Source organism: Mytilus galloprovincialis, chromosome 8, assembly GCF_965363235.1.
Source record: "Mytilus galloprovincialis chromosome 8, xbMytGall1.hap1.1, whole genome shotgun sequence".
NCBI classification, from domain to species: Eukaryota; Metazoa; Mollusca; class Bivalvia; order Mytilida; family Mytilidae; genus Mytilus; species Mytilus galloprovincialis.
In genome coordinates, this window is record NC_134845.1 from 91,401,255 (window position 1) to 91,428,763 (window position 27,509).

The following is a 27,509-nucleotide window of genomic DNA, read 5'->3' on the forward strand; positions in this document are numbered from 1 at the left end:
ATTTATAAAATACAAAAAGAGACAAAAAACAAACCATAAACACTTTGGAACAAAATTGTGTCTATATGTAACGTTCAATTTCTTTATATAAAGACAGGCGAACCATATACCTGAGGGAACTCCGAACTTAAAAGTAAAAAATAAACGGACAACGCCATGGCTAAAAACGAAAAGAACAAATAGACAAACAATTAGATAGTACACAAAACAACATAGAAAACTAAAGCAAAACAAACCCCATAATGATCCCAGTTGCTCCTGAAGGGTAAACTGATCCTACTTAATTATAACATGTGACAACCGTCGTGTTAGATATGTTAGTACACAACTGGGTATAAGTCTAATTCGGTAGGTCACAATTGAGAAAAAGGGGATACTAAAGAATAATGTAGTTTTTCAAAAACTTGTTATGCCATTAAAAAAACATTAAAGTGACGATGGATAGAAATCAGTTGTTAATCGAAATTTTATTTAATACGAAGTTTGAGTGGATTGAAGACCATATGACTTATGACCATCCATGCATGGACGTACACTAATAATAATATATGTTACTAAATAATGTGCTTAATATTATACTTTGTATTTGTTCCATATCTTAATTTATTAATTAGAGTTTTTTTGCCGTATTTTTGCCTTTGTGGTATCATCATAATATAAGTTGAGATATCTACATTTGATTTCAAACTATTACCAAATTTGTCTGAAAACTGGATTATCTTAGGCAATAATGTATTGCATTTTTATGGTTCCTGTCAATGGTGTTGTGTCATTTCTTGTTAACCACTTCTTATCAACCAATTTTGCATCAAAAACAGTCCAAAACTGAACAGTATTTATCTATTTATTGTGTTGTAAATCATACCGTCTAATTGCAGTTAGTGCTTTTATTCACTGCTACATACGTTTGTATACTGTGCCATATAATTTACATCAAACTGTCTTTACATTGAATCCATAAGTTTCCTACATTTTGACTAGTCTGCTACAAGAAAATGGATTCGAAATCTATCAAGTTTGTCACGTGTGTCTTCGTCACGGTTATATTGTCTACAAAATGATTTATTTTAAAATATTGAAATATTCTGTTCATAGAAAAAACTTCACATTTTCTTTATACGTTTTTTATCATTTATTTAAGGGTTAACTAAAGGAGTATGTGATTGAACCAGGACATTAAAATTGACTATATACTCGACGTTTGCTCCTGGTCTTTTATTGCTATTATTGACTTTTATTGCTGTTATAGACTTTTTAACGTATTGTGATGAACCATCCGTCGTGCACATTAGTAGAATCAATCGAAAAATCCTATCACGACGTTACAATGCTAACCGGCTGAATTAGGGAGGAATTTGTATAAGTGACTTGTCACTTGTTTTCTTCATATATTGTATTGATGTACGTATTTATTTATTTAAGAATTGAATGCCCTTTTTTGTAAATTTATTGTGGTGTAAAAGCGTTGACCGAAGTACATTTTGTATGAAGCCCGGAAGCGCTTCATACTAAAAATGTGCGCACGGTCAACGCTTTTACAACCCTATAAAGTTACAAAAAAAAAAAGCATTCAATACTTATAATTACATTTTTACCTATAGGATCATGAAAACAGGCCTTTTATCAAGTTTTTATTTCATTTACCTGTGCACTTTATTGTGGGACCTCGTGTCATCATGAATGAAAAGTTTTATTGTGTGATGCAACTGCTTAAGGAAAAACACGTGATGTACAGTTAGCCATTCAGAATAACGTATTATAGTGAAACATACATTAAATGTAATTATTTGATCTTGGTTACAATAACCTACTGACTTATATTGCCTCACGCAAAATGAAATAGTAAATGCATTGCTAAGCACATTTAGATCTGTAATGAATAGTATTCTTTTTCAGTACATTTGTAAAATGATATTAGTTCAAATTATAGTAATAATTACAAGTTGTTTCCCTGTCATTCAAATTGTGATCTAAACTATCGTAGAGGATTCTTTATGACTTCTTGGAGAATTGTGGTGTGTTGTTATTTCCTATAAAACTATCAAAATGGTCATCTACTGCGAAAAAGAGTCATCACTCAGTTCTTTTACAACTCCCATGCCATTTTACTAACTATATCAAATATGTTCAATCTTTCTACACGATTGCGTTTTAGTGTTCCAATTATGCGTAATTTCTGAAGAGCTTTCTGCTTCAAAACTTGTTTTAACGTACTAAGGGGACGTTGATTTGTTTAACGTTGACATAAACAAATGGCTTGCTGACATTATTTTAGTTTGTTCCCAAGTACTGAGATAATCTCTTTCAAGATTTATTTGTTGGGATTTATTGAAGCAAATTGTAGAGGAATAAACTATTTGGTACTGGGAAAACCACTTAATTTGTTTTGTAAATGTCGAATACCATAAGCTTCAATTAGAATATAAAATGAAGTTTATAAAAGGGATATCTAGTGCTTCATTATGAACAATCATTCGTCGTTATTATATAATTTCGCATTCTTAAAATCATATTATAGAGTAGGTGATTACATTCGAGAGCTTTTGATGGAATTTCTTCTCATTTTAATGTAAGTTTGTTTTTCTCTTAACATACTTTCTAATTGCAGTCTTTGATAACTGACAAATAATAGATAGCCAAATTCATTGAATCTTATTTTAATTGATTTCTAAATTGTTTTAAATGCATTTTTCAACACTCTCTATACCTTGCCTCGGAATTTCAAATTTCTTCAACAGTTTTGTCCCGAAAGAACCAGATTATGTGTATATATTTAAAACAATTCAGAGCTTTGAATAGCCTATGAGCTTGATATAGTTCCTTGGTAACGTTGTAGAATTTTACTGACAACATTTACAATTAAATGACTTGTACATGATTATAACTTTTATGAATTTTGGATCCTCAATGCTCTTCAACTTTGTACTTGTTTGGCTTTATAACTGTTTTGCGTCACTGACGAGTCACTGACGAGTCTTATGTAGACGAAACGCGCGTCTGTCGTATTAAATTAAAATCCTTGTACTTTTGAAAACCATTTACAATTAAGAGTATTATTATCATTTTCGAAATTGTTCGTCTACCACTATTCTCAGTATAACCTTGTTTATCTTGTAATTATAAATCTTCAGCACGAAATAAACATCAAATGAAATTGGCTTTAGAACATTTTTTATCTGAGCGTCACTGATGAGTCTTATGTAGACGAAACGCGCGTCCGGCGTATTAAATGATAATCCTGGTACATTTGATAACTAACTATACATTAAAGTCATATGAAACTTCAAAATAAAAAAAAATTGTGCATATATTTTTATAACAAAATGGTTAGTTTTCATTATTAAACTGGTTTTATAAAAAAAAAAATGGATAGTTTTCATTATTAAACTTATGTGCATATACGTTATTCTAAAGAAAAGTCTTTAATTTGTCCACATTAGAAGAAGTTTAATTTTTAATTACTTGCTTCAAGGAAGCAATTCTCTCACACATTTTCCGTATTGAAGTAACCTTAGCGTGACCATCTCGTAAAAATCCGGTAATCGCAATACGCATGAATCTGTCACTGAAATAAACTATTATCTGATTGTACATGTTATGCATGTGCTTAATATCCGGCAGAGATATTATTTTCCTTTGGGTAGAACAATCGCACAAATTTATATTTGTTTCCCAATATGAACAAATTGTTAATTTAAAATGACTTGAAAAAAGATACTGAACTGATACAACTACGCGTAATTCGAAAAACTAGTTTCCTATTATGTAATCGATACTGGAAACCAGACAGTACAAGTACATGAAGTAGTTCAAGAGCATCCAGCTAATATAAAACCATACTATCTTATACTATAGTTCGGGAAACTAAGAATATGGGCGGAAAATACGCAAATAGTTAAAGCAGTTTTGTGATTTTACTTTTTGATATATGCCCTAATGAATTGAATGCTTCTTTTTGTAAATTTATTACCAAGTTAAAGCGTTGATCGGAGTACATTTTGTATGAGGCGCGGATCACATATTTTTATGGGCACCAATAGTCAAATCTTATACGTTTTATTCAAAATATTCCCCATGGATGAACAGCATGGTATTAATGTCATGGTATTAATGTCATAATAGTTGCATAATGTTATCATTTATTTTATTCTAAACCATAGATATCTAATCTAATCTAATATTGACTTATCGGTCAGTTTTAGTATCAGTGAACATTTTCATAAAAAAAATGTAATGACTGTGTAAAAATACATCACTGATATATGCATACAACATCACTGACTAAAACCATACAAATAATAAGGACGCCATCACTGAAATTGTTGTAAGTGATAATACTACATACAATATATATATATATATATAATACTCTTTCCCCTTATGTTTAAATTAAGCAAAATATAAATGAACAGGAAAAAAAAAATGAAAACAACACTGTAAAACTTAGTGTTTTCATTTTCGTATATTCAGTCCTTCATATACATTTAATGAAGAAAAAAAACCACTACCATGTACTTTTTATATTTACTTTTAGTTATCTCTTGGTGGTGTGTGTGGGAACAGACAGCTATAAAAGTAATGTTTCCATAGTTCTAGATGAAATACTGTCGACGTATGATAAAGATCTTAGACCTGGTTTTGGAGGTAATTTATACAGCGTATCATACTTTAAAGTAAAGGCATTAGTAGTATACTGCTGCTCAAACGTCAAAAATGGATTGAGAGAGAACAAATCCGGGTTACACGCCAAAACCGACGGAAATAGTTAATCTATATGAGGAAAAAACAGAACACCAAAAAAACACTGAAGTGCAACAAAAACACGCAAATGCAACATACATAATTGGAAACGAATCTGGTATCGACATAAGGAAATTGTGTGACTTAGTACAGGACATTTAAAGAACAACATGATTGGTTGAATCTGATTGTATGACTAGCCAACCTCCCGCTCATAAGGCAATATTAAAAAAAATATTGCTAAAACAACAACACAACGTGACTGAAATACAGCACAAACAAACACAAAAACACTCAGCACAGAGAAAAACACAAATAAATAATTTCATTTTAGATACATGTACCAGGATTAAAACTGTGTATGCCAGACGAGTGATTCGATTACATTAATTAGGCTCTTATCATGTAAATTAAATCGAGACAATTAATGAAGAAGTAGGAGAGCATTGATAATCGGAACCAAAAATTCCGAATGGTTTTGCCAAAAACAGTTACGGTAATCTATGTCTTTGCTAAAAAATCAAGGTATTTCAAAACAATTCAATGTCTCGTAATCAGTTGATTCATTATCGATCATTCAAATAGTAAAAAATATAGATCTACAAATTTCTATATAGAATAGGCGTATAAAACGTGTATTATGAAGCCAATCACATTTTCTCTGGTCTCCTGATTATTGGTAAACGTGAAATCATCGTTTGTAAAATTTCCCACATCTTAACAACTTGTTTAGCGATTCGTGACCTTGCTGTAACAAAATACGTATTTGTGGTATTTCCTTACTTTTTTCTCTATATTATGACAACTCTATATTAACTCTATATTAAGTAGATTCATGGTATACCGCCATCTTGGATTGCACAATCACAGTACAAAATCGGTCTAGTTATTTGCCAAAATCTGCAAATTTGAAGATGGATTTGCAACTTAATGGTTGGACTGTTTATTCATATAAAAAAAGTTTGGGATTTATTGTATTATTCAAAATATTCAAACAAATATCATTGATTTTTGGTTTTAGACTCGTGAGCCACTAATATGTATTTTTTTAATTTGTACTTGTAGCAAGAAAACAAGTTCAATGACACCATTTTTTCTTTTTATTTTCTTAAAACATATAATATAACCTCACAATTTAATTCAAAACTCTATCTCATAGATTTTTTTTTATGCACACAAATGTGTTTTTTCATTATGTTCTTTTTCACGGGTTCAACCGAACATAAAGCATTTCTTTTCTATACAAGGCTTAATAACACAAAACACAAATATACTGTGGGATGTAGGTTTGCAGCATCCAGTCTTTTAATAATACATTCAGAACATAATAATATGTGGGAAAAAAATTAGAATGGCAGGTGTTACGCCAAAAACAGTCCTTATCACATTCTCTTCACTAGAGGTATGATCAACAGCCTGAACAATCTACAAAATATAATTACAAAAATTAGAAACAATTCGCAACTACATTTTAATGAATGAAAAGAGAAATTGATCAAATACTGTAACTTTGGACAGTATACATGTGCATCTATTGAATTGTACAATTCTATAAGAATATTTTTAATATACGTGTGAAAGACAGTACCTATAGAACAACAAGTGTTTTTTTTTTTTGTTTTTTTTAAACAAAAACAAAATAAAGTCAAACAGACCTTAACAGCAATTGAATTAAACGTGTAGACTGATTGAATGCAAACCGCCGAATGATTTAATTCCTGCTTAGGTATGCACGGGTGGATTGTGCGTGAATCCACCCGTGCAAATTACTACGCATAACGGTATTCGTTAAGCCTTATAACGAAAAGAAATTTATTCATGTTCTTTTTCACGGGTTCAACCGAACATAAAGCATTTCTTTTCTATACAAGGCTTAATAACACAAAACACAAATATACTGTGGGATGTAGGTTTGCAGCATCCAGTCGAGACAAAAGGCGAAAGAGTGTATATTAGATGCCAAGGTATAAGAAACAGACTGTCTTTTACCTATCCGTCTTCAGAATTTTCGGCTCGCCAAAGGCCATTAACTTAGAAAAGCATATCTGAAACACCGTTGTTTGCGGCTTGAGAAGCGCCTCCTCTTCGTAAACTATACAAACTAAATTGTTTTTGTCTAACCCTATTGCACTTAAAGCTTCTCTGGCTCTAGTATAAGATGAAGGCTTATGGGGGCTGCAAAGAACAAAAATGTACTCCGAAGAACTAATCTTAAGATTGCTAATTAAGTCGCAATAATATTTACAAAAAAAAAAAAAATAAAAAAAAAATAAAAAATAACAGGATAAGTTGGTATATCCGTATTTGCTATCATAACTATACTACCTTGTCTATAAATATCGTCTTGCCATTGTAAACTATAATTTCAACATGTGTTTTATGAAAATTGATATCACTCATTATTATATAAGCGAGAGTTCTTTGTATCTAAAAAATCAAGCATAAGCCAATTATAACATACAAAGTAACCTACAATAGGACAGGTTAGAATTATCATGATACAGGTTAAATAGGAAGTTAAATTCTTTCTTTTGTATGGTTTTCGCCTATCTTTCAAGTACAGAAAATCACGACCAGGTCCGTGATACAAGCGGCCAGGTTCGCATATTAAACACATTTACAATGTACAATCTACTGTTACAATACCAAAAAACAAAAATCGGCAAGGTCCACATAAAGAAATTTTTACTCAAAATTAATAAATTCATTTTAGCATCAAGTTTCAATACAAGACATGGAAAGATATGCAATGTCCTATCCTTCAAGGACAGAAAATCACGGCCAGGTCAGTGATAAAAGCGGCAAGGTCCGCATATAAAACATATGTACACTGTACAATCTACAGTTACAATATAAAAAAAAACAACCCAAAAAACAGCAAGGTCCGCACAAAGATATTTTTATTAAAAATTCATTCATTTATTTTAGCATCAAGTTTCAATACAAGACATGGAAAGATATGAAAAATCCTATCCTTCAAGGACAGAACATCACGGCCAGGTCCGTGATACAAGCGGCCAGGTCCGCATATTAAACACATTTACAATGTACAATCTACTGTTACAATACCAAAAAACAAAAATCGGGAAGGTCCACATAAAGAAATTTTTACTCAAAATTAATTAATTCATTTTAGCATCAAGTTTCAATACAAGACATGTAAAGTTATGCAATGTCCTATCCTTCAAGGACAGAAAATCACGGCCAGGTCCGTGATAAAAGCGGCAAGGTCCGCATATAAAACATATGTACACTGTACAATCTACAGTTACAATATAAAAAAACAACAACAAAAAAACAGCAAGGTCCGCACAAAGATAATTTAATTAAAAATTCATTCATTCATTTTAGCATCAAGTTTCAATACAAGACATGGAAAGATATGCAAAATCCTATCCTTCAAGGACAGAACATCACGGCCAGGTCCGTGATACAAGCGGCCAGGTCCGCATATTAAACACATTTACAATGTACAATCTACTGTTACAATACCAAAAAACAAAAATCGGCAAGGTTCACATAAAGAAATTTTTACTCAAAATTAATTAATTCATTTCAGCATCAAGTTTCAATACAAGACATGGAAAGTTATGCAATGTCCTATCCTTCAAGGACAGAAAATCACGGCCAGGTCCGTGATAAAAGCGGCAAGGTCCGCATATAAAACATATGTACACTGTACAATCTACAGTTACAATATAAAAAAACAACAACAAAAAAACAGCAAGGTCCGCACAAAGATAATTTAATTAAAAATTCATTCATTCATTTTAGCATCAAGTTTCAATACAAGACATGGAAAGATATGCAAAATCCTATCCTTCAAGGACAGAACATCACGGCCAGGTCCGTGATACAAGCGGCCAGGTCCGCATATTAAACACATTTACAATGTACAATCTACTGTTACAATACCAAAAAACAAAAATCGGCAAGGTTCACATAAAGAAATTTTTACTCAAAATTAATTAATTCATTTCAGCATCAAGTTTCAATACAAGACATGGAAAGTTATGCAATGTCCTATCCTTCAAGGACTGAACATCACGGCCAGGTCCGTGATACAAGCGGCCAGGTCCGCATATTAAACATATGTACACTGTACAATCTACAGTTACAATATCAAAAATCAAAAAGCGGCAAGGTCCGCATAAAGAATTTTTTCTCGAAATTCATTCATTCACTTTAGCATCAAGTTTCAATACAAGCACATTTGAAATAAACCTATAATCGTTTAAAACCGAATTCTCAGCACATCCCCTGTTGAAAAAAATTAGAAGGGGTTTTATACTCAACAAAGTCTTGCACTAAACCAACAAACTTGCCGGTGTCAACAGACTCTAGTATCGGCCAGAAAACTGTCGATTTCAAGTAAGGGATACCCAATGTACCGTTAGCTTTACATAATTGAATATGTTTTACAGTGTAAGCTATTAAAGATACATGTGACAAGAGCAAATTATTATCTATTGACCAGTTTGCCAATCGATAATAATTTGCTCTTGAATGCATCAATTATAAAAATATACCTTTTGTTAAAGGATCAAAAAGCTTTGAATTATACCTTGGGAGTTAAGCATTGTCACTATTGGCAAACCGATCTAAGCTAAAAGGTCCCAATATTTTATTAAAATAATGGAAAATTCTGTCCGACAACGACCAATCGTCAAAATCAAATATTTTCCTATACTGATCCGCGGTAGTATTCAAAATTCTTGATATCCACTCAATTTTCAAACACATCGAATATTCTGTACAAAAATAAAAAATCTCCATAGCTAGATTGGGCAAATCCAGTTTCATACTGCCAACTTCGAATATTTTATCTACGTTTTGGTAATCGGTGAGTTGTTTGAAAGGAGTAAGTCCAGTAAGACCCCTTTTTGGCCCCAAAATATAGCATTTTTACAAAATTGTTAAAATGTAAACTTTTAGTTATTTATTGGACAGTAGAATGCTTCTGCTACATAAATATGGGCTGTTTTTGACAATACAATGGACATATATCGGGTACTAGCACCATTAAGTCATGCTAAATTATTGAAATCTTCACAATTCCAGCATTTTAGTTAAATTTTATACGGTTTTCGTGTGAAACGAAAGTGGCCGCATTCGTGTTCATCCTTAATATTGAAATGTAAGTTGTATTTTATGATAATACATAACATATATAAAGGTTGAGGATGAACACGGATGCAGCCACTTTCATTTTTGACAAAAACCGTCTGAAAAGTGACATTTTTAGGCATATTTGGTAGATTTTTCATATTTGAACTTGAATCTGGTTGTTTTAATGACTAAATTAGTTAAAATCTTTCACATAAAGTAATTGATTCAAATGAAATAGACACTTAAGTGTTTAAAAAGCGGTCAAAATCTTTTGTAAGATGAACCGGAAATTTGAGGCCAAAATTGGTCCTTACCGGACCTCCTCCTTTATTTTAAAATGATCAGGAAAGCTTTCCAAGTCAAAATCACTGCCTTTAATTCTCGCCAAGTTGACCTTGAGATTTTAGTGAAGAATGCCAAAATTCTAACTCTTTAATAGACACAAGATCTAACTTAACTCTAGAGTTCCAAGAGGATCGATCATTTACTAAATGGTGTAAGTGTCTTGTCAAAATTCTACATATATTACCCAATGCGGGTGATAATGCAATGATCAAGTTATCCTATATCCGCTGCAAATTTACTTGCAGTCGTATAACAAGGATTAAAGTGTCACTTTTCTATGAAAACACAAGAAACTTTTGTGATTCAACATGCATATCTATATGAGGGTACCCCGATGATGTCTTGAATCAAACTTAAATGCAAAGTTTTTATTATCTGCATACGTTTTGGCCTCTTTTACAACCTCGTATTTAAATTTAAATAACATTTCGTATTGATGTACGTGTCTGAGGTCAAGAATCAACACCGATAAAGGATTTACAACAAAAGGGGGGGGGGGGGGGTGCTAACTTCCTTAGCGACTCCCGTAAATACCAAAAATACAGAAGTAGGTGCATCAGTAATTTTCCAAAAAAAAAGCCAGATTCAAGTATATTCTATTCTATTCTATTCTATAGGTAAAACTAATTTTTTGAACTCGGCCAATAAAAGTTTTTCTTTCCAAAATTGTAGGCTATTATACAATCGACCTTTTACATTATAAACTTGTACTAACTCATTGTCATACTCATATGTGTCTAAACATAAATTAAAGTCAATCAAAGATAATACCTCATTTGGAACTGCTGGTGTTGTTAGACCGCTTATTTCTGGACAATTAGACAACCAATGTCATGTGGAAAACAACGAGAAAGCATCAGCTGTAGGGATGCTAGTAGGATTGTCATCTTCACTCCTATAATGACTTCTTGCAGGTGCACATTCAGGAGAACTTTGGACTTTCTCGTCAGACATGAAGTAGAAAAAAGTCAAACAGACCTTAACAGCAATTGAATTAAACGTGTAGACTGATTGAATGCAAACCGTCGAATGATTTAATTCCCGCTTAGGTATGCACGGGTGAATCCACCCGTGAAAATTACTACGCATAACGGTATTCGTTAAGCCTTATAACGAAAAGAAATTTATTGAACAATCCTACCAAATGTAGGCAATTTTCAACGACTAATAGCATGAAAAATAGCACGGTGACCCATACTTTTTATTATATTTTTGAAAAAAACATATTATTAGTAAAATCTTCATTTTGGAAAATTATCAGAAAATTCTGTCTCAAAAAGTCTATACTTATGATCTACCTTAATTGAAGTTTAATAATGCTTTAAAAATATGGCGGAGACATTCAGATGTTATGCCTTGTCAAGACTATCATTAACGATAATGATATGACTCCCTTTATCTTTTTCTCTGCAATATTGTTGATTCATTCTGATTCCATTCTCGGCATTATTATCCACCCACAGTTTTTCTCTATAAAGACGTGCTAAATGTACATATTGTTTAATATATATATATCAATGAATTGATGCTACGGAATATATTAAAGTCTTACAATTTGAAACCATTTGTATAATGAATTCCAATTAAAACTTGTTATTATGGTGGAAAATTCATGTCACAAAGTTTCTACATGGTTGACAAAATACAATTCACAGGAATCGATATTGTACTGTTGTTCTTCATCTGAAAGAGACGACGAGAAAATAATTCAAACCAATTATACCAAAGAAAAAATGAATATGCTATAATTGTGAGCTATCATATGGTTATCAATGGCTATATAATTGTATCTGACACTCTTGAACATTAAAATGTGTTTTATATTTTAATAGGAAATCCAGTTGAGGTGTTGACAGACATATATCTGAGGTCCATGGGCCCAATTTCAGAAAAAGATATGGTACATATAGTATATTTTCTTTTGTACTGTTGTATTTCTTCTCTACTAACAAATTTAAAATACCTATAATCAAAATAAGTAGCGTTTTATGATAAGCTTATATTAGTTTATTAACCCTTAGGAAAGTAAATGTGAATTCCTGTAGACATCATGCAAAACGTAAAAGTATACCTTGTTCTTCACAACAACAAGACAACACATGCGATTTTTCACTCTTTTTTTATTTTTCATAATTTTTTAAGAAGACGATGTCGTAAATTTCAATCATATGGTAAAATCTAATTTATAGTTGTCTATTGACACCATTTACAGCATTGCGTCTTTCGGATATAACAATACACTTTTAACTATGCTCAACAACATTTAAATTAAATACAATTTTCATTTATTTTCTTGTCTGTTTAGTTGAAAATACGCAAACAATTGACATGATTGAGCTCATCATTTTCACATTCAAACTGTTTGTGCGAAGAACCTCTTCATTTAATTTCTTTAAAACTTCCGCTATGAAGCCAGTAGTTTGAATTAATATATTACGGAAGTGATTTTTGTTTTTATATCCAATTAACGAAGAAAATTTCATCGCGAACATTTCCAGCTTTACATCTTTTTACTTATAGTGTTGGTTTTGTTTTCCGTTTGGTATAGTTACTTTACATTCAACTCCCTGTAACGACTGTTAATCAATTACACAAATAATTAACTCAAACACACACATATTATGCAAGAACTGTAAATAAACTTTAACCATACGCATGAATTCGTTTTTTTCAGAACGTTTCATCTCCCTTTTTTAAATGGTATTTTTAAACGCATTGCAACACACTCCAGGTAAACCAAAAACAATACAATATACACTGAACAATTAATAATATCTCTGTCAAGTTGATAGTATCGTATCATTTCCCACTTATTTTTTCTAAGGTGTATTCGATTGATATATACTTCAGACAACGATGGATGGACGAACGCTTAGCAACTAATTCTTCAACAGAAAAAGAAAATATTTCTGTCAGCATAAAAATTCTTGAAAAAATATGGTTTCCGGACACTGTATTTTACAACGGACGCAAATCATATTTACATATGGTTCCTACACCAAACAGATTCGTGCGCATTGGTCGGAATGGATCTATTTACTTCTCACAACGGTAAAATTTATCAAAATATAATGCAATTACTTATATAAAAAATGACTTTTACCAGACGAAATACATGTGTTAAATCGTAGGTTGCCAATCTTCTATTCAGTATACTAAGTAAGAAAAGAGATATCGTTATATGTCTTTCTCTCCTCTAACAAAAAACTGGAGTTAATGTAACAAGGAGATATCATACGAAAGTTTGTGGGGCGTTAATAATTCTACAAAACTTGGTCAATTATTCCAAAACACGAAATCTCAATTACGGAAGTTATTCTTGATAAAATATTGAAATACCGAATAACATTGTATGAGGTATCGAAGCGTTGTAGACTTTTCTTTTCTTGTTGGACTCTAACAGCAGTAATATTCGAGTATTCAACAGTCAGTATCCTCTTTCACTGCAGTCGATGACACCACCACCATTTTCCATTGCCTAGCAACGACTTTATCTTCAGTGTTCTTGGACTGACTCTTCTTCCCTTCTCCGACTCATCTTTATTGACATCAACCTAACTACCCTTTCCATCCTTAATTTTGTTCTTCTTTTATCTGTTTATAGATATAAGAAGATGTAGCCAATGAGACAACTCTCTATCCAACTCACAATTTGTAAAAGAAAAACCATTAAAGGTCAAATGACGGTCTTCAATACGGAGCCTTGGTTCTCACCCAACAGCAACCAATAAAGGGCTCCAAAAATGACTAGTGTAAACCATTAATACGGGAATACTAGTATTTATCATATGTTTAGTAGTAAATACAGTAGTTTTGCATATTTGATAAATATCCTGCTGTTTAATCTATATCGAGCATACCCTTTATTACACCCTTAATCACACACTTACTTTTTTTTTTTTTTTTACATAAAGTCATTTTTTATTTATGTAAGCTTAAGAAATATTTTTCCTCAAAATAGGTCCAATATAGAACGGTCATTCGGGCGTGACGCAATTAATTGAATGACGTCATTGTTTGGTATGTGACGTCACAAATGCCAAGTTTTCATTTTGTTTGGCACACTATATGCAACTATATAAAAAAAAAACACACACACAGAAAAACACAATAATAAACAAAATATTTTTAAAACAACAGCACGCAAATTGTAAGATAACCCAGGTGGTTCGGATAAGTAATTGAGCAGTTCTTCTAAGGCTTTTAAAACAAGAGAAAAGTAGAACTGAAGGTGACCCAATGCTATGGATCAGAAAACAGTTCATATAATATAATACTCTCCTGTTGAAATATATGATAAAGCGTATAAAACATGACAAAATCCGTATCAAATGCCGTATCACCCTCGACCAATATCCCCCCTCGGGCCTAAAAGCCCTTGGGCTGATATTGGTGTCTCGGGATGATACGACATATGATACGGATTTTGCCATGTATTATTCTCTATATATGACAAGTCTTGTCTTGCTGATATTTGTTTATATTCAATTTTTGTCCTATCACGAACTGGGAACCTATAAGACTTCAGTCAGACGTGAAAGTAAAACGATCATTTATTAATGTAATTCAATTTTTACAGTTTTCGTAAATTAGCATTCCAGAAGAGTTTGATGTATAGAAGAACGGTTAGTTTTGTCTATAAATGAGGTTGAACATGGACACATTTTCATTTACGTTAAGGAGATTTAGTACTCGAGTTTTATTCTCTAAATTGAATTTGAGATTAGATGTTCGCTTATACTGTGAAAAGACAATTCAAATCATCCGCACTTTCTGTTGTTCTTATAATTAGAGAAAAACGATCAATTGGCACGCAAAAGTAAAACAAAATAGAGAACAACTATCAACCTATACCGTTGTTATTTTTTGAAGCAGTCTTAAGTAAAACTTACAAAAACCGAAAATTATAACAGTGAAAGTTGCAATACGTTGAGATTAATATTTCTGGATAGTTTTTCAGTCTATCGTAATTTATGCCATATGGCAACCTCATTCGACCTTTCTCTAAAGGTTAAGGTCGGGGCTTTCAAAAATTACTATCGTATAATTACGATACATAGAAAAACTATCTATAAATTATGAAATATCTATAACATAACGGTTTTTTCCTTTAAAAATGTCCTGTACCAGGAATATGTTATATTATAGTTCGTTTCTGTGTGTGTTACATTTTAACGTTGCGTCGTTTGTTTTCTCTTATTTTTGAGTGTAAATTCACATTGTGTAAAGACGTGTCACGGTACTTGTCTATTCCAAATTCATGTATTTGGTTTTGATGTTATATTTGTTATTTTCGTGGGATTTTGTCTGATGCTTAGTCCGTTTCTGTGTGTGTTACATTGTTGTGTTGTTTCGTTGTTCTCCTCTTATATTTAATGCGTTTCCTTCAGTTTTAGTTTTTTACCCCGATTTTGTTTTTTGTCCATGGATTTATAAGTTTGAACAGCGGTATACTACTGTTGCCTTTATTTACAGTTAAAATAACAAATCATTTTAAGAGGTTATTTTTGATATTTTGCAGATTGACAGTCCGTGCAATATGCAAAATGGAACTGCACCATTATCCACTAGACTTCCAGACATGTCCGTTATACTTTGGAAGTTGTAAGTGTCTTTATATTAATAAAAAAAATTAGACAAGTTAATGTATTACAGTTGTAATAGGGTGTATAGGGATTAACAGAAAAGAGAATAACAAGCAAAGAACATATAAGGAAATATTGACCAAATAATAAAGTGTATTATACAATGTCTTTTGATGAGTTAAATATGTAGTTTTATTTACTTTTTAAAAACTTATATTCACTGAGACCAACCAAAACAAAAGACAGTAATTGTGTTTATTTCATCACGGGTAGTAAGGTCGTCATATCGAAGAGCGTTTAGTACAGTGATTTTGTCACAGTTTGGTTAAGTTGGTAATGGATAAGTTATGTTACTTCCCAAAACAATTGCCTCAGTTCTTTACAAATGGGCAGATAAAAAGAAAATTAAATGTTTGAATCTTTATTGTAAGTCTAACTTTCTAAATTGAAATTATATTTTTAAGAAATTAACGCAGGATAACCAAAATGTCCAAATTGGTATGGTTTGGTTAAGCGATTGACATGGTTCAGTTAAGACTCTAGAACTTCGTCATGGTTTTGATTACATTTGTCATGGTTTAGATCCAAATAAACATATATGTGTGGCACCTTAATATTGATTGTTTGAAGGCGATTGTGAAAAATTAAAGTAACACGATTAACTAGTTGACTAAAGAGGGAAAAAAGCCTTTTGATCAAATTAAGTGGACGTAAACGGCAAATCGTACATTTATATATTTTTGTGTCCAGCGCGACGCATTACGGGGTCAATGGAAATATCGGGTGTCCGTCCTTTCGTCCGTCCGTCAATCTTAGCGTTCGTCCGTCCGGTCTCACGTTTACAATTCTAGCCGGATTATTTATGAAACTTATATCATAGTTTTATAGTGACAATTTGGGCTTGTTCGGAAGTCGGTGCCGATCATTTATTTTTTAAAGAGTTATGCCCCTTGGAAGCATTAGTTATATTAAAATTGCACTGCTAGCACTTTCAAATGTACAATTCTTGTCAGAATTGTATGAAACTGACACCATAAGTTTATATTAGCAATGTTATGGACGAATTAAAAAAATAGTGCCTATTTTTCCAGAGCTGTGTCCCTTAGAAATATAATTATATTGAGAACTGCTTTTTAAGAGCTCTCATATAAACAAATCATACCAAAATTGTATTAAAGTTGAATCATGGGTTCATACCAGCAATGCTTTGCACTGATTTGAAAACTAGTTCCGAAAGATTATTTTTTAACTATCTAACTGTTACGTTTTGCACCTCTAATCCCGCAGTCCCACTAGGCCACGATCACACCTAGATCTGTAAATAAGGCAAATTTTTACGATCGTAGTGCGATCGTGTAGATCGCAGTAAGGTCGTAATACGTCGTGGTGAGTTTTACATTCAAGACACAAAAGATTTTATCAATAGGATAGAATCAAAGACCTGTGTACGTAGCTGTACACTAATTGCCTATGATGTAACTTCAATGTATACAAACATGAACATTGACAATTTACTAGATACAACCCAGAATTTCTTAGATCAAATTGATCGAACAAAGTATAAGTTTAAAGTACCAAACAAATCAGATCTGATATCTTTTGCAAAAATTATATTGGAAAACAATGAGTTCCAATTTAATGGGACTTTATATAAACAAGTTATAGGGGCGCCACAAGGTGGAATATTATCACCCACTGCCACCGATCTACATCTGTCAACAATACTTACAAAAATCTTAGACAGATTTCAATTTAAAAATAGCATTAGTATGATTTGTCAATATCGTGACGATGGTTTCAGAGTGCAACAAATCACAAATTGATGAGTTCTTTGCAATTGCAAACAACATTGACCCTCTACTTAAGTTTACATATAATTTTTCCAATACAGAAGTGACGTACTTAGATACTGAGGTGTACAGAGGGGAGCGTTTTATATCGAGTGGAGTCCTTGACATCAGGTTACATGTAAAACAAACTGAAACGTATCAGTACCTCCCAATTACACGTGCACATCCTAAACATACTTTTAGAAGTATTATAACAGGTGAAACAATTCGTCACATAAGAAACAATAGCAACGAAACTGATCTTAACAAACATCTTCTGACTTTGGGGAATAAACTTATAGATAGAGGCTATGATAAGTTGGAAACTGCAAAAAACACAAAATATGTAAAATACAAGATTAAACGATGCAGTAATCTGTCAGATAGTTTTAGACCAACGGAAATTCCACGTACACTAGTAACTAAATATAACCCTACAGTTATAAATCTTAACAGAGCTATTAAGAAACATTGGCAAATTTTGCAAAGAGATGAATATTGTAAAACAATATTTAAACAGATGCCTATCATTGCGTATAAATGCAGTACAAATTTAAAAGAGCACCTAGCAAAAAACAAGACTTTTAAATAGGGAGACTTTTGAGAAGGGACCCTTGCTAAAATAAAACTTAGCTAACAAATCCCGAAACACCGTTAATTAATTATATATATATATATATTTCTAGTAAAAAAGGCAATAAATCATTACGACTCTAAAAACGGTGTCAAGTCTTGAGATTTAAGAATGTATGTTGGCGATGGGAATCTTTGCATTTGTGGAAAGTTTACCCAAATGTTTGTTAACTTTTAACATGTTCAAAACAATCGTGGAGCGGTCGTGGCGAAATCAGGTCGTAGTAGAAGCGTAGTAAGAGTAGTAAGGTCGTGGTGAGATCGCAAAGGGCGCTGTGCCATCGTAGCGAGAGCGTAGCGAAATCGTGATTCTATTCGGAGAGACTGCGCTACGATCTCACAGCGACGTTACTACGATCTCACTACGACCATAACGTTCTCACCGCAACCCATCTACGCTTCCACTTTGACTCTACCACGTTTACCCCATGCTGCTCAAGACCATAGTACGATTCTAGCACGTCCATTCCATCCTCATCACGCTATCCTTATGACCTAGCTACGTTCATACTACGACCACCATGCTCATTGTCATTTGCACATGAAATACCGGTATATAAAAGCTCTCCATGTTTTGTTTGTCTATATGTAATTTCGACCTCTTGTCCTTTTTCTCCAACGGCCCAGCCATGCTTGAGACATCTGTGTCATCCATGCTATCGTTCACTAAAGCATCGTCATTTTAGCTTGATGGACCAGCAATAGGTTGTGATTCAGGTTAGTTTGGTCGGTCCGACATTTCTACTGGATCCTGATTCTTTACTATAAGAGCTCCCTCTGCCTCTATATCTACTCTTACTACCACGCCAACGTGTTCTGATTGCAGTTACCGAGATTCCCGTTATATTTTAAATGTCGTAAGTGTCTTATCAACCATAACGTTACAGTTACCTAGATTCCCGTTAAATTTTGAATGTCGTAAGTGTCTTATAAATCATTTAACTTAATTACAAAGATTCCCGTTATGCCATGAATGTCATTTTACAAGTGTCTTATTCACCATCTTAGTCATTTTCTCCACGCTTTGAAAGAAGTAATATCATTAACAACTACTATTTGTTTTGTACACCAGATGCTCATTCTAACAACCAATGTCTCTTCAGTGATGGCCGAATAATTAATATTTGTGAATTTAAAGCTAACATTAAAATGAAAAGCTTATCAAACAAAACAGGAAGTAGATGAAGTAATAACCGTTCGAGTTCCTGTCACGCTTTGATACACGTAGTCGTTATTGTCTTAGAAATAAGAACATTTGATATCAGTGCCACTGAGACAACTTTCCATCCAAGTAACAATTTATAAAAAGTGAACCATTATAGGTCAAGGTTATCTGTTAGCAATTTGTTGTAGCTTTTTTTTTTATTATTATTAATAGATGTATACCACTTTTTTTTCATATTGGAAAATATTTGTGATTCGTGTTGTTTCTATTAACTTGCAGTTGCTTATTCCGAGGACGATGTGAAATACACTTGGAATTCTGGGAAAGATGCGTCTGTAGCTCGAGCGCCTGACATGACAATGTCTCAGTTTGACCTCATTAACTTCTCTGCAGAAACTTCATTTACATACAGAAAAGACGGTGAGCATTTCAATCGCACAATTTTCTTTTCCGGTTGGTTGCGTGTTTTTAAATCTTTTTCAGGAACCGATCATATCCGGAAATAGGAAATGAATCACATTTATGTTTCTCCCAATTTTGGTTTGGTTTTCATTGTAGCTAGGTGCCACTGCTGGTGGAATTTTATTCCCCGAGGGTATCACCAGCCCAGTAGTCAGTACTTATGTGCTGACATGAATCATCATTGTTATGGTTATATTTATAAATTACCTGTTTACAAAACTTTTGAATTATGATATACTAAGGCTTTTCTACCTTAGGTATAAATTACCGTAGCTGTATTTGGCAAAACTGATATTCTTAGATGCTTAGCTTCTATAATCATCTATGAATTTCAAGTCCACAATAAACAAAACTTGGCGAAATTGTTATTTAACGTAACGACTTTAACCAACACAATAATGCTCTATACATGTTATAGAATTGGGTAATTGTGAACGACGACACGATCATTGCTAATATTTAATTCATTGGGAAGATTGTATTTCTATCAATGAGAAAAAGAAAGTCTGTACTAAACAGACGTTATTTGAAATGCCATTGATGTATTAATTACAGAAACTATATCATTTATTCATTATGTCTAGAAGATGTCAAATTGATATATTATCTCTAATACAGAAACAAAGTGCCTTGTTATTAATTTCACAAAATGTCAGACACTTTTATCATCGTCTTATAATTCAATGCATAAAAATCATTTCTGAATAATTGTGAACTGTTGGCGTATTGATATATTCAATAACAGGCGCCTGTCAACTTGTATCCATTCGGAAATCTCTCTGCCTTACCGATAGTTAAGTGATTAGTCAGTTCGATGATAAATTGACGAGCATGCTGGTGATATATCTACTAGTTTTAACTTCAAAATTACTATCATCAATAAATAGTGTCGAGGAAATTTGATGCAAAGTCGAAGCATTTCTTAAACACCGATCCGTTTAATTTGAATTCCAGTCAATATGTTACAACGTTGTATATTTTAGTAATGAAATTGGTAGCTGTCAATCAAAGGCAATGTTCTGTAAAAATATAAACTCAAAATGTTGGTTCGGTATTAAATGAACAGGGTCGGACATTGTGTTTTCAGTTCATCATACTTTCATGATTTATACACTATGCATATTACTTTTTATTAGTCTACATATACACGGTCTGTTAATTTTAATATTCTGCAATGTGTAATTCTACAGACGTTCATCTTTGAGAGATAAGACGAAGTGGCGACTTGCAATGCATTAATTTTCCAAAAGGTTTATACTTATTCAAAAGAGAAACACTCTATTGCATACAAAACAATTTAAACAATAAAAGATAAAACCATTTCTCCAAGTTTTGCGCTATTTTCACATTTATTGATGGTGTGAGAGAAATATTTCTCCTCACTAGTGAAAAATCTGTTCTCGGCAAGTGATTTGTCGAATTTTAATTGTGACGTTAATTTTTCGTTGTTTCTTCTGAATTTTCCTATTGTGACGTCCTGAAAAAATGCAACCTTGCCGGATGACGTCACATAAAAAGTTCACAACTTTCTTCAAATCATTGAAACAGATGGATTAAAATCATTTGAGAAACAGATTCCACCACTATTATAACCCGTGTATCACGATATTTCTCCACTCTCGACAGTTAAATTTAAATTATGTAAAAAGCTCGGCAAGCCTCGCGCTTTAAATATTAAAATTTTTAAAACTGTCTCGAGTGGAGAAATATTGTAACACACTTGTTGCAGTTAAGGAATATGTATTTAAACAATGTAAAATATATAAAATAAGATATTCATACAACATGAAAAACACATTTATATCAAAACAAATTTTTGCATACAATAATAATCGGCAATTAAGTCGTTTATATTCATTTAATGCAAGTTTACGTCAGAGCAAACCTTTAACATTTTTGATAGAAAGCCTTTTCATTGCTTATTATAATGTATGTTTTTCTTATTTTTGAAGGCCGTATTGTTACTTTTATATGTTCAAATCTTTGTCATATGTGTTACGTTATATTGCGTAATTGGCAGTCATGATACGTCACTTTCAAACGATTATTTGTACTGTTATAAGCAAATCAAACTGTAATCAATTTGTATTGTTACCATTTCTAATCTTAACAAGAACTATCTTTAAAAAAGATATCCGACGTATTTAAATTTGAGTATATGTTTAAAGCTATAATTTCGATAACCTTCAGAAGCACAAAGATACCATTTAAATAACGTTTTCTCTGTTTGTGTTCAGTATTCTAGGTCCTCGAGTCTCTTTCTGTTTACAATCACCAAAAACCCGCGGAAATCTCACATGCGTAGGTGCGTTCTAAAAGTCATGTACGTTCGTACAGCAAAGTTTACATTAAAAATTATATAATTGTCCCGAGTAAACAGCTGTCACGGATGCAAAGAGCTATTGGAGAAACAATTATTTTAATAAAAATATGAATCTTTGTAAGATCTAGTTCAAATATTTATAGTTTTTCACTTGCTTCCCATCACGATATAATTAACGAGACGTTTTTTCAAACACAACCAAATCACCAACCATGACAGCATTTTGTCCAATCACAGAAAGGATTTTCGAGCTTGCGTATTCTGTTGCCATAGTTTAGCGTCCTTAGTTCAAAGGGCACAAACCTAAACTATACCGACTACGTCGGAAAAAAAATGATATTGTTATCATTTAGGCCAATAGACCTTTCCAATTTACGTCATTCACCGGATAAATTCGTCTTATGACATCTTTTTCCAGATAGAGGGGATCGCCTGTATCCCTGCACTACTACATTTCACCAAGCGTCCTGGTGATCATCATTAAGAAGTATACACTTTATAAATAATAATTGTTATATAGGTACTTAATCACAATTCGCTAATAACAGCAGTCTTGACGAGCAATTATAAAAATTCGTGGTATAAATATAACCGGAGGAAAAGGGACTTAAGGAACTTTTACAATAATTCACAAAGTGCTTTATATGAACTCCCATTTTAGATTGAATATTGATATGAACTCTCATTATAACCCCGTGAATTCCGGCATAAGTCCGTGAACTTCGGCACGGGTTACATTAAAGTCTGTAGGTCTATAATCGACACTATGGCTGCTTTAAACGCAAGACCGTATAAAAATATATACAAATTTATTAACACAAGTTTACAGTTCGAAAGCTAGGGGAAGACTGCCCCAGCAACAATTTACAAAACATAAATTAATTCAAAGATAAGGGTATTAAAACATGAAAAGGTTCTTATACAATATAAATATACTTGTCCAATGTTATGTAATAATAATAGGATTATTGTCCTCCAGCTAAACTTTATAAAATAGCGATAATTGCTTTTGTAGTTCAAGTGTTAGATACATGTATTATCTCTCACACTCTTGACAGCCATCGGATTAAGTTGTAAAATAGTAAATCTATAATCTCTTTGGATATTTGAAATAAGAAACATTATATTTAAGAATGAAACAAGAAATATTCAGCTAAAACTAAAAGGAGAAATATTCAATTTAAAACTAAAACGAGAGTTCATAGAAATATCAAATCTTAAACGAGAGTTCATATCAATATTCAATCTAAAATGGGAGTTCATATAAAGCACTTTGTGAATTATTGTAAAAGTTCCTTAAGTCCCTTTTCTTCCGGTTATATATAATAGCATAATGTTTTTTCAACCAATCGCTCAACATGGAACAGAGGTGGTGATGCCCCTAAACGTACGAATGATGTTCACTAAAACCAAAGCTTGTGAAGGAAATGCAACTAACTCGAAAGATGTCCAATAGACTATCTGATTGAATGCAATTTTTGATACCTGAGTTTTACTTTTATCGTGATCATGTGCACATTTTAATTATGACACGTATCACACACTTTCGCAATTATGGAAATATACACGTACGTATTATCCGCGTTTTTATCGAATGCAGTGATTTCAAACTTTTTAATCAGTATTTTGATTATTATATTGAATCTAATTTCAGTCCGACAATCCATGCTGACAGTTTATTTCAACCTTAGACGACATACGGGTTACTTTGTGATAAATATATTTGTACCTTGTATGTTACTTGTTATTTTATCATGGGTATCATTTTGGATAAATAGAGAAGCTACCTCAGACAGAATAGCCTTAGGTAAGTGTAGTAAAAGAAAGATCCAAACGGATATTAAAACTCATATGTCGAAAGCAAACTGACAATGCCATAGAAGAGGGGGAGGACAGGGGGGTACCCTTCTCCCTTCTCCCACCCCTCTTCTCCTTTTTCCTACCCCTGTTCTCCTTTCTCCCATTAGAATAAAACATCTCCTTTTGAGATATTTTTTCTTGAAATATTAGAAAAAATGTTCTCCAACTTTTTCTCCTTTCTCCAAGCCTTCCTCTCCTTTCTCCTACCCCTTTCTCCTTTCTCCCACCCCTTTCTCCTTTCTCCTACCCCCTTTCTCCCTGTCTCCCTTACCCCTGTCCTCCCCCTCATAGAAAAAAACAAAACAAAAAAACGAAGAAATGCCATAGAACAGAACACAGAACAATACATATAAAACTTGGCTTAGCAACACGTAAAACAGTCCTGTGTACTTGTAATATCAAATAAAGGGTGGAGAATCTTGATATTACTTTTCAACATCACATCCGTATCTCTAGTACTATACATGACACTAATATAATCCTACGAGTTCATCTCAGGAAACGTTATTAAATCTGATTATATACACTAAAAATGCATCCCAATATCATATAAATTTAATTTTATATTTATTTTATGATAAAGCGCTTTTATCCGTGCCTGGATATCTATGACACCACAAACTATTGGTACAGACCGATTTCAATTGAATATTTACTTGATTATACAACTTTGATTATACGTAAATTATCTTTTTTTTTTCGATTTGTACGTTTCTTCCCCCCTCCCTCTGAATACTTAAAAAACATGAGAGAAAAATTCACAACACAGAATGAAAAACGAAAATGAATATTTTACAATAAAAAACCTGTGTTTGATGACAAAGGATAGACATGACATTCTAGTCCAAAACAGACATTTCTAAATGATGTTACCACTACATACAACACTGAAAACTATCGAACAAGCATTTGAATCCACTTTAATACAAAAACCACAGGTGAAACCAACGTCATATGGAAGTAACGCAGTTCCAGTTTCATAAATGTGTTTCTTCATTATAAAGAGATGTCCGAGGATAGCGGAACCGGATTCTGGCTTCCACAAGTGGAACAAGAACATTATGTTTTTTGCGTCGTTAAATAAGACTGAATGGAGAGTATTTCAAACACGGACAAATACAAATCCTTGCAATCTAAACTATGAAGACAATGACAAAAGTGCGAACATATGTAAGATGATTGTTTTTTTTACTTAAAATGAAATTATTGCATAGCAATATAATATTTCCCATAGAAAGTATTTAACCAAACGTTAGTGTGCAATAGATTCTAATATTGAACTAGTGCAATAAATCTTCAAAATTCATGACGTCATCAACGACAAAATCTTAGTTAAATTCAATTTTTACTTTAAAATATTATATTGCTATACAACAATAAAAGGCTTCTTGCATGAATATTTGGGAATAATGTCCCTCGTAGAACATATATTGCACTCGCAAGCTCGTGCAATATAAAATTCTACTCTGGACAATATTCCCCAATATTCATGCGATAACCATATATTATCAAGGAAATAAAGAACCAGAAAATTATTGTTTTCATTTTAAGGTACGACGACAGTATTGACCATGGCTTTCTTAGCGCTGGACAGCCGGAGTGATCTACCTCGTGTTAAATATGCTACAGCATTAGATTTGTATATTGCCTTATGTTTTGTATTTATTCTGAGTGCAATTGTGCAGTTTGCAATAGTTCATCGTTTCACAAAACATGGTCATGGAGATGTGGAACCATCACCAACTGATAACGATGAAGACGACGAGGAATCTGAAGACGAAACTGCAGTAAGAATAATATCAATTACATATCATATAGTGGAATCTGACAGAGTGAAATCTTGAATTAAAAAAAAATATTATTGCCATCCTCCCTACCGATACATTATGTCATGTCCGATAACAAAGATGTGTTCCCGTAATCGTTTGCGTTTCAATTTATTACTAAAAAACAACATTAATAGAATTATCAACAAAAAACACTAACAAAACAGAACAGATTGTATATATAAAAAAAACACTGCACGACTCATACTGAAAATAATAGCAAGTATGATGTTTCCTCGACACAATCTGCTTCCTTCCTCGTCGCCTGGATCAAAAGATGATACACTGAAAACTAAGAAGGGCGAAAGATATGATAGGGACATTCAAACTTATATGTAAAACAAGAATGTGTCCTCAGTACACGAATGCCCCACTCGCACTATCATTTTCCATGTTCAGTGGACCGTGAAATTGGGGTAAAAACTCTAATTTGGCATTAAAATTAGAAAGATCATATCATAGGGAACATGTGTACAAAGTTTGAAGTCGATTGGACTTCAACTTCATCAAAAACTACCTTGACCAAAAACTTTAACCTGGAGCGGGACAGACGGACGGACGAACGAACGGACGCACAGACCAGAAAACATAATGCCCCTCTACTATCGTAGGTGGGGCATAAAAAAAACCCAGACAACGACATGGCTTTAATAAAGACCAATAGACAAACAATAGTACACAAAACACAACATAGAAAACTAAAGACTGAACAACACGAACCTCACCAAAAACTAAAATGTTATTGGACAAGAAAATGAAAAGTATGTCATTTACCATATATTATTCCAAACGAAGTGGCAGAAAAAGTTATTGTATTTACTAAAGCTTCACTAATTTGGTATTTGTCTTTTTTATCCATTTCAGCACACAAGGAATGGGAAAACTCACAACCAATCTTTCCATCCAGACACAAATATTCCTAGTAATCGAGTGTTCCTTTGTCGAGGTGAAAGTCGTCTCCGTGTATGGTTATCCAGCTTACGTATAAAGAACCGAAGACAATTCAAAAGACGAAAGCATAGAAACAGTGTTAGCCAAATTGACAGAGTGTCTCGGGTACTCTTTCCTCTAGTCTTTATATTACTCAACTTTCTTTACTGGAGTTTTTATCTTAAGTAGGATTTTGTTTACTTAACAATAAAAAGACAAATACTAATCTCGTATTGGTTTACACATGTAAAGCTAAGGACTTTACTTTTATTTGTGTTAGTCAGTTTTGTTTTATTGGAAGTGGTTCCGGATGGACGTCTGGATTAACCGAAATATATGCAACTGCAAATACAGTTAAACGACATATCTTTTTTTTTTTTAAGTCATCCGTATAAGTCAAAGACAAACTGACAACGGTATTGTCATGATAAAAAAAACCCGAAAGGTCCACAAAATACAATATAAAAAACAAGAAAACTTAAATAAAAATGGAGGGATGTTAATCTCAAGAGCATCGAATAGGTTTTTTTTACAATAAATGCTTAAAATACCAAAAACTGATCAAATTTACTGAAGAGCAAAAACTCCAAAAACTAGTTGACCAGCTGTGACAGAGCAGAATCATTCATAGACGTCATGAACGGAGGATTTACCACTTGAAAAAAAAAACATTTTATACAAGTTAAAAGACATAAAAATTAT

At 32.6% G+C, this 27,509-nt stretch overlaps 2 protein-coding genes across 2 annotated transcripts in view; one reads left to right on the top strand and one right to left on the bottom strand.

The window, feature by feature from the left end:
- The window catches only part of LOC143042832 (large ribosomal subunit protein eL31-like), a 102,914-nt gene that overhangs the window by 30,519 nt on the left and 44,886 nt on the right, over nt 1-27,509 (bottom strand). The window lies entirely within an intron of this gene.
- Nucleotides 243-27,033, top strand: LOC143043827 (gamma-aminobutyric acid receptor subunit alpha-5-like). Its single transcript, XM_076216006.1, has 9 exons — nt 243-265; nt 4,535-4,644; nt 12,027-12,094; nt 13,019-13,245; nt 15,716-15,798; nt 19,686-19,826; nt 23,846-23,998; nt 25,603-25,838; nt 26,742-27,033. Exons 1-9 carry the CDS (start codon nt 243-245, stop codon nt 26,994-26,996), a joined length of 1,296 nt encoding a protein of 431 aa, XP_076072121.1. The 3' UTR covers nt 26,997-27,033.

Excerpts from the sequence above, each read along its gene's own strand:
- LOC143043827 (XM_076216006.1), top strand. The coding sequence starts at position 243 with ATGATCCCAGTTGCTCCTGAAGG. Across the intron at positions 266-4,534 it reads ATCCCAGTTGCTCCTGAAGG|TTATCTCTTGGTGGTGTGTG; the intron begins GTAAACTGATCC and ends ATTTACTTTTAG. Across the intron at positions 23,999-25,602 it reads CTCAGACAGAATAGCCTTAG|GTACGACGACAGTATTGACC; the intron begins GTAAGTGTAGTA and ends TTTCATTTTAAG.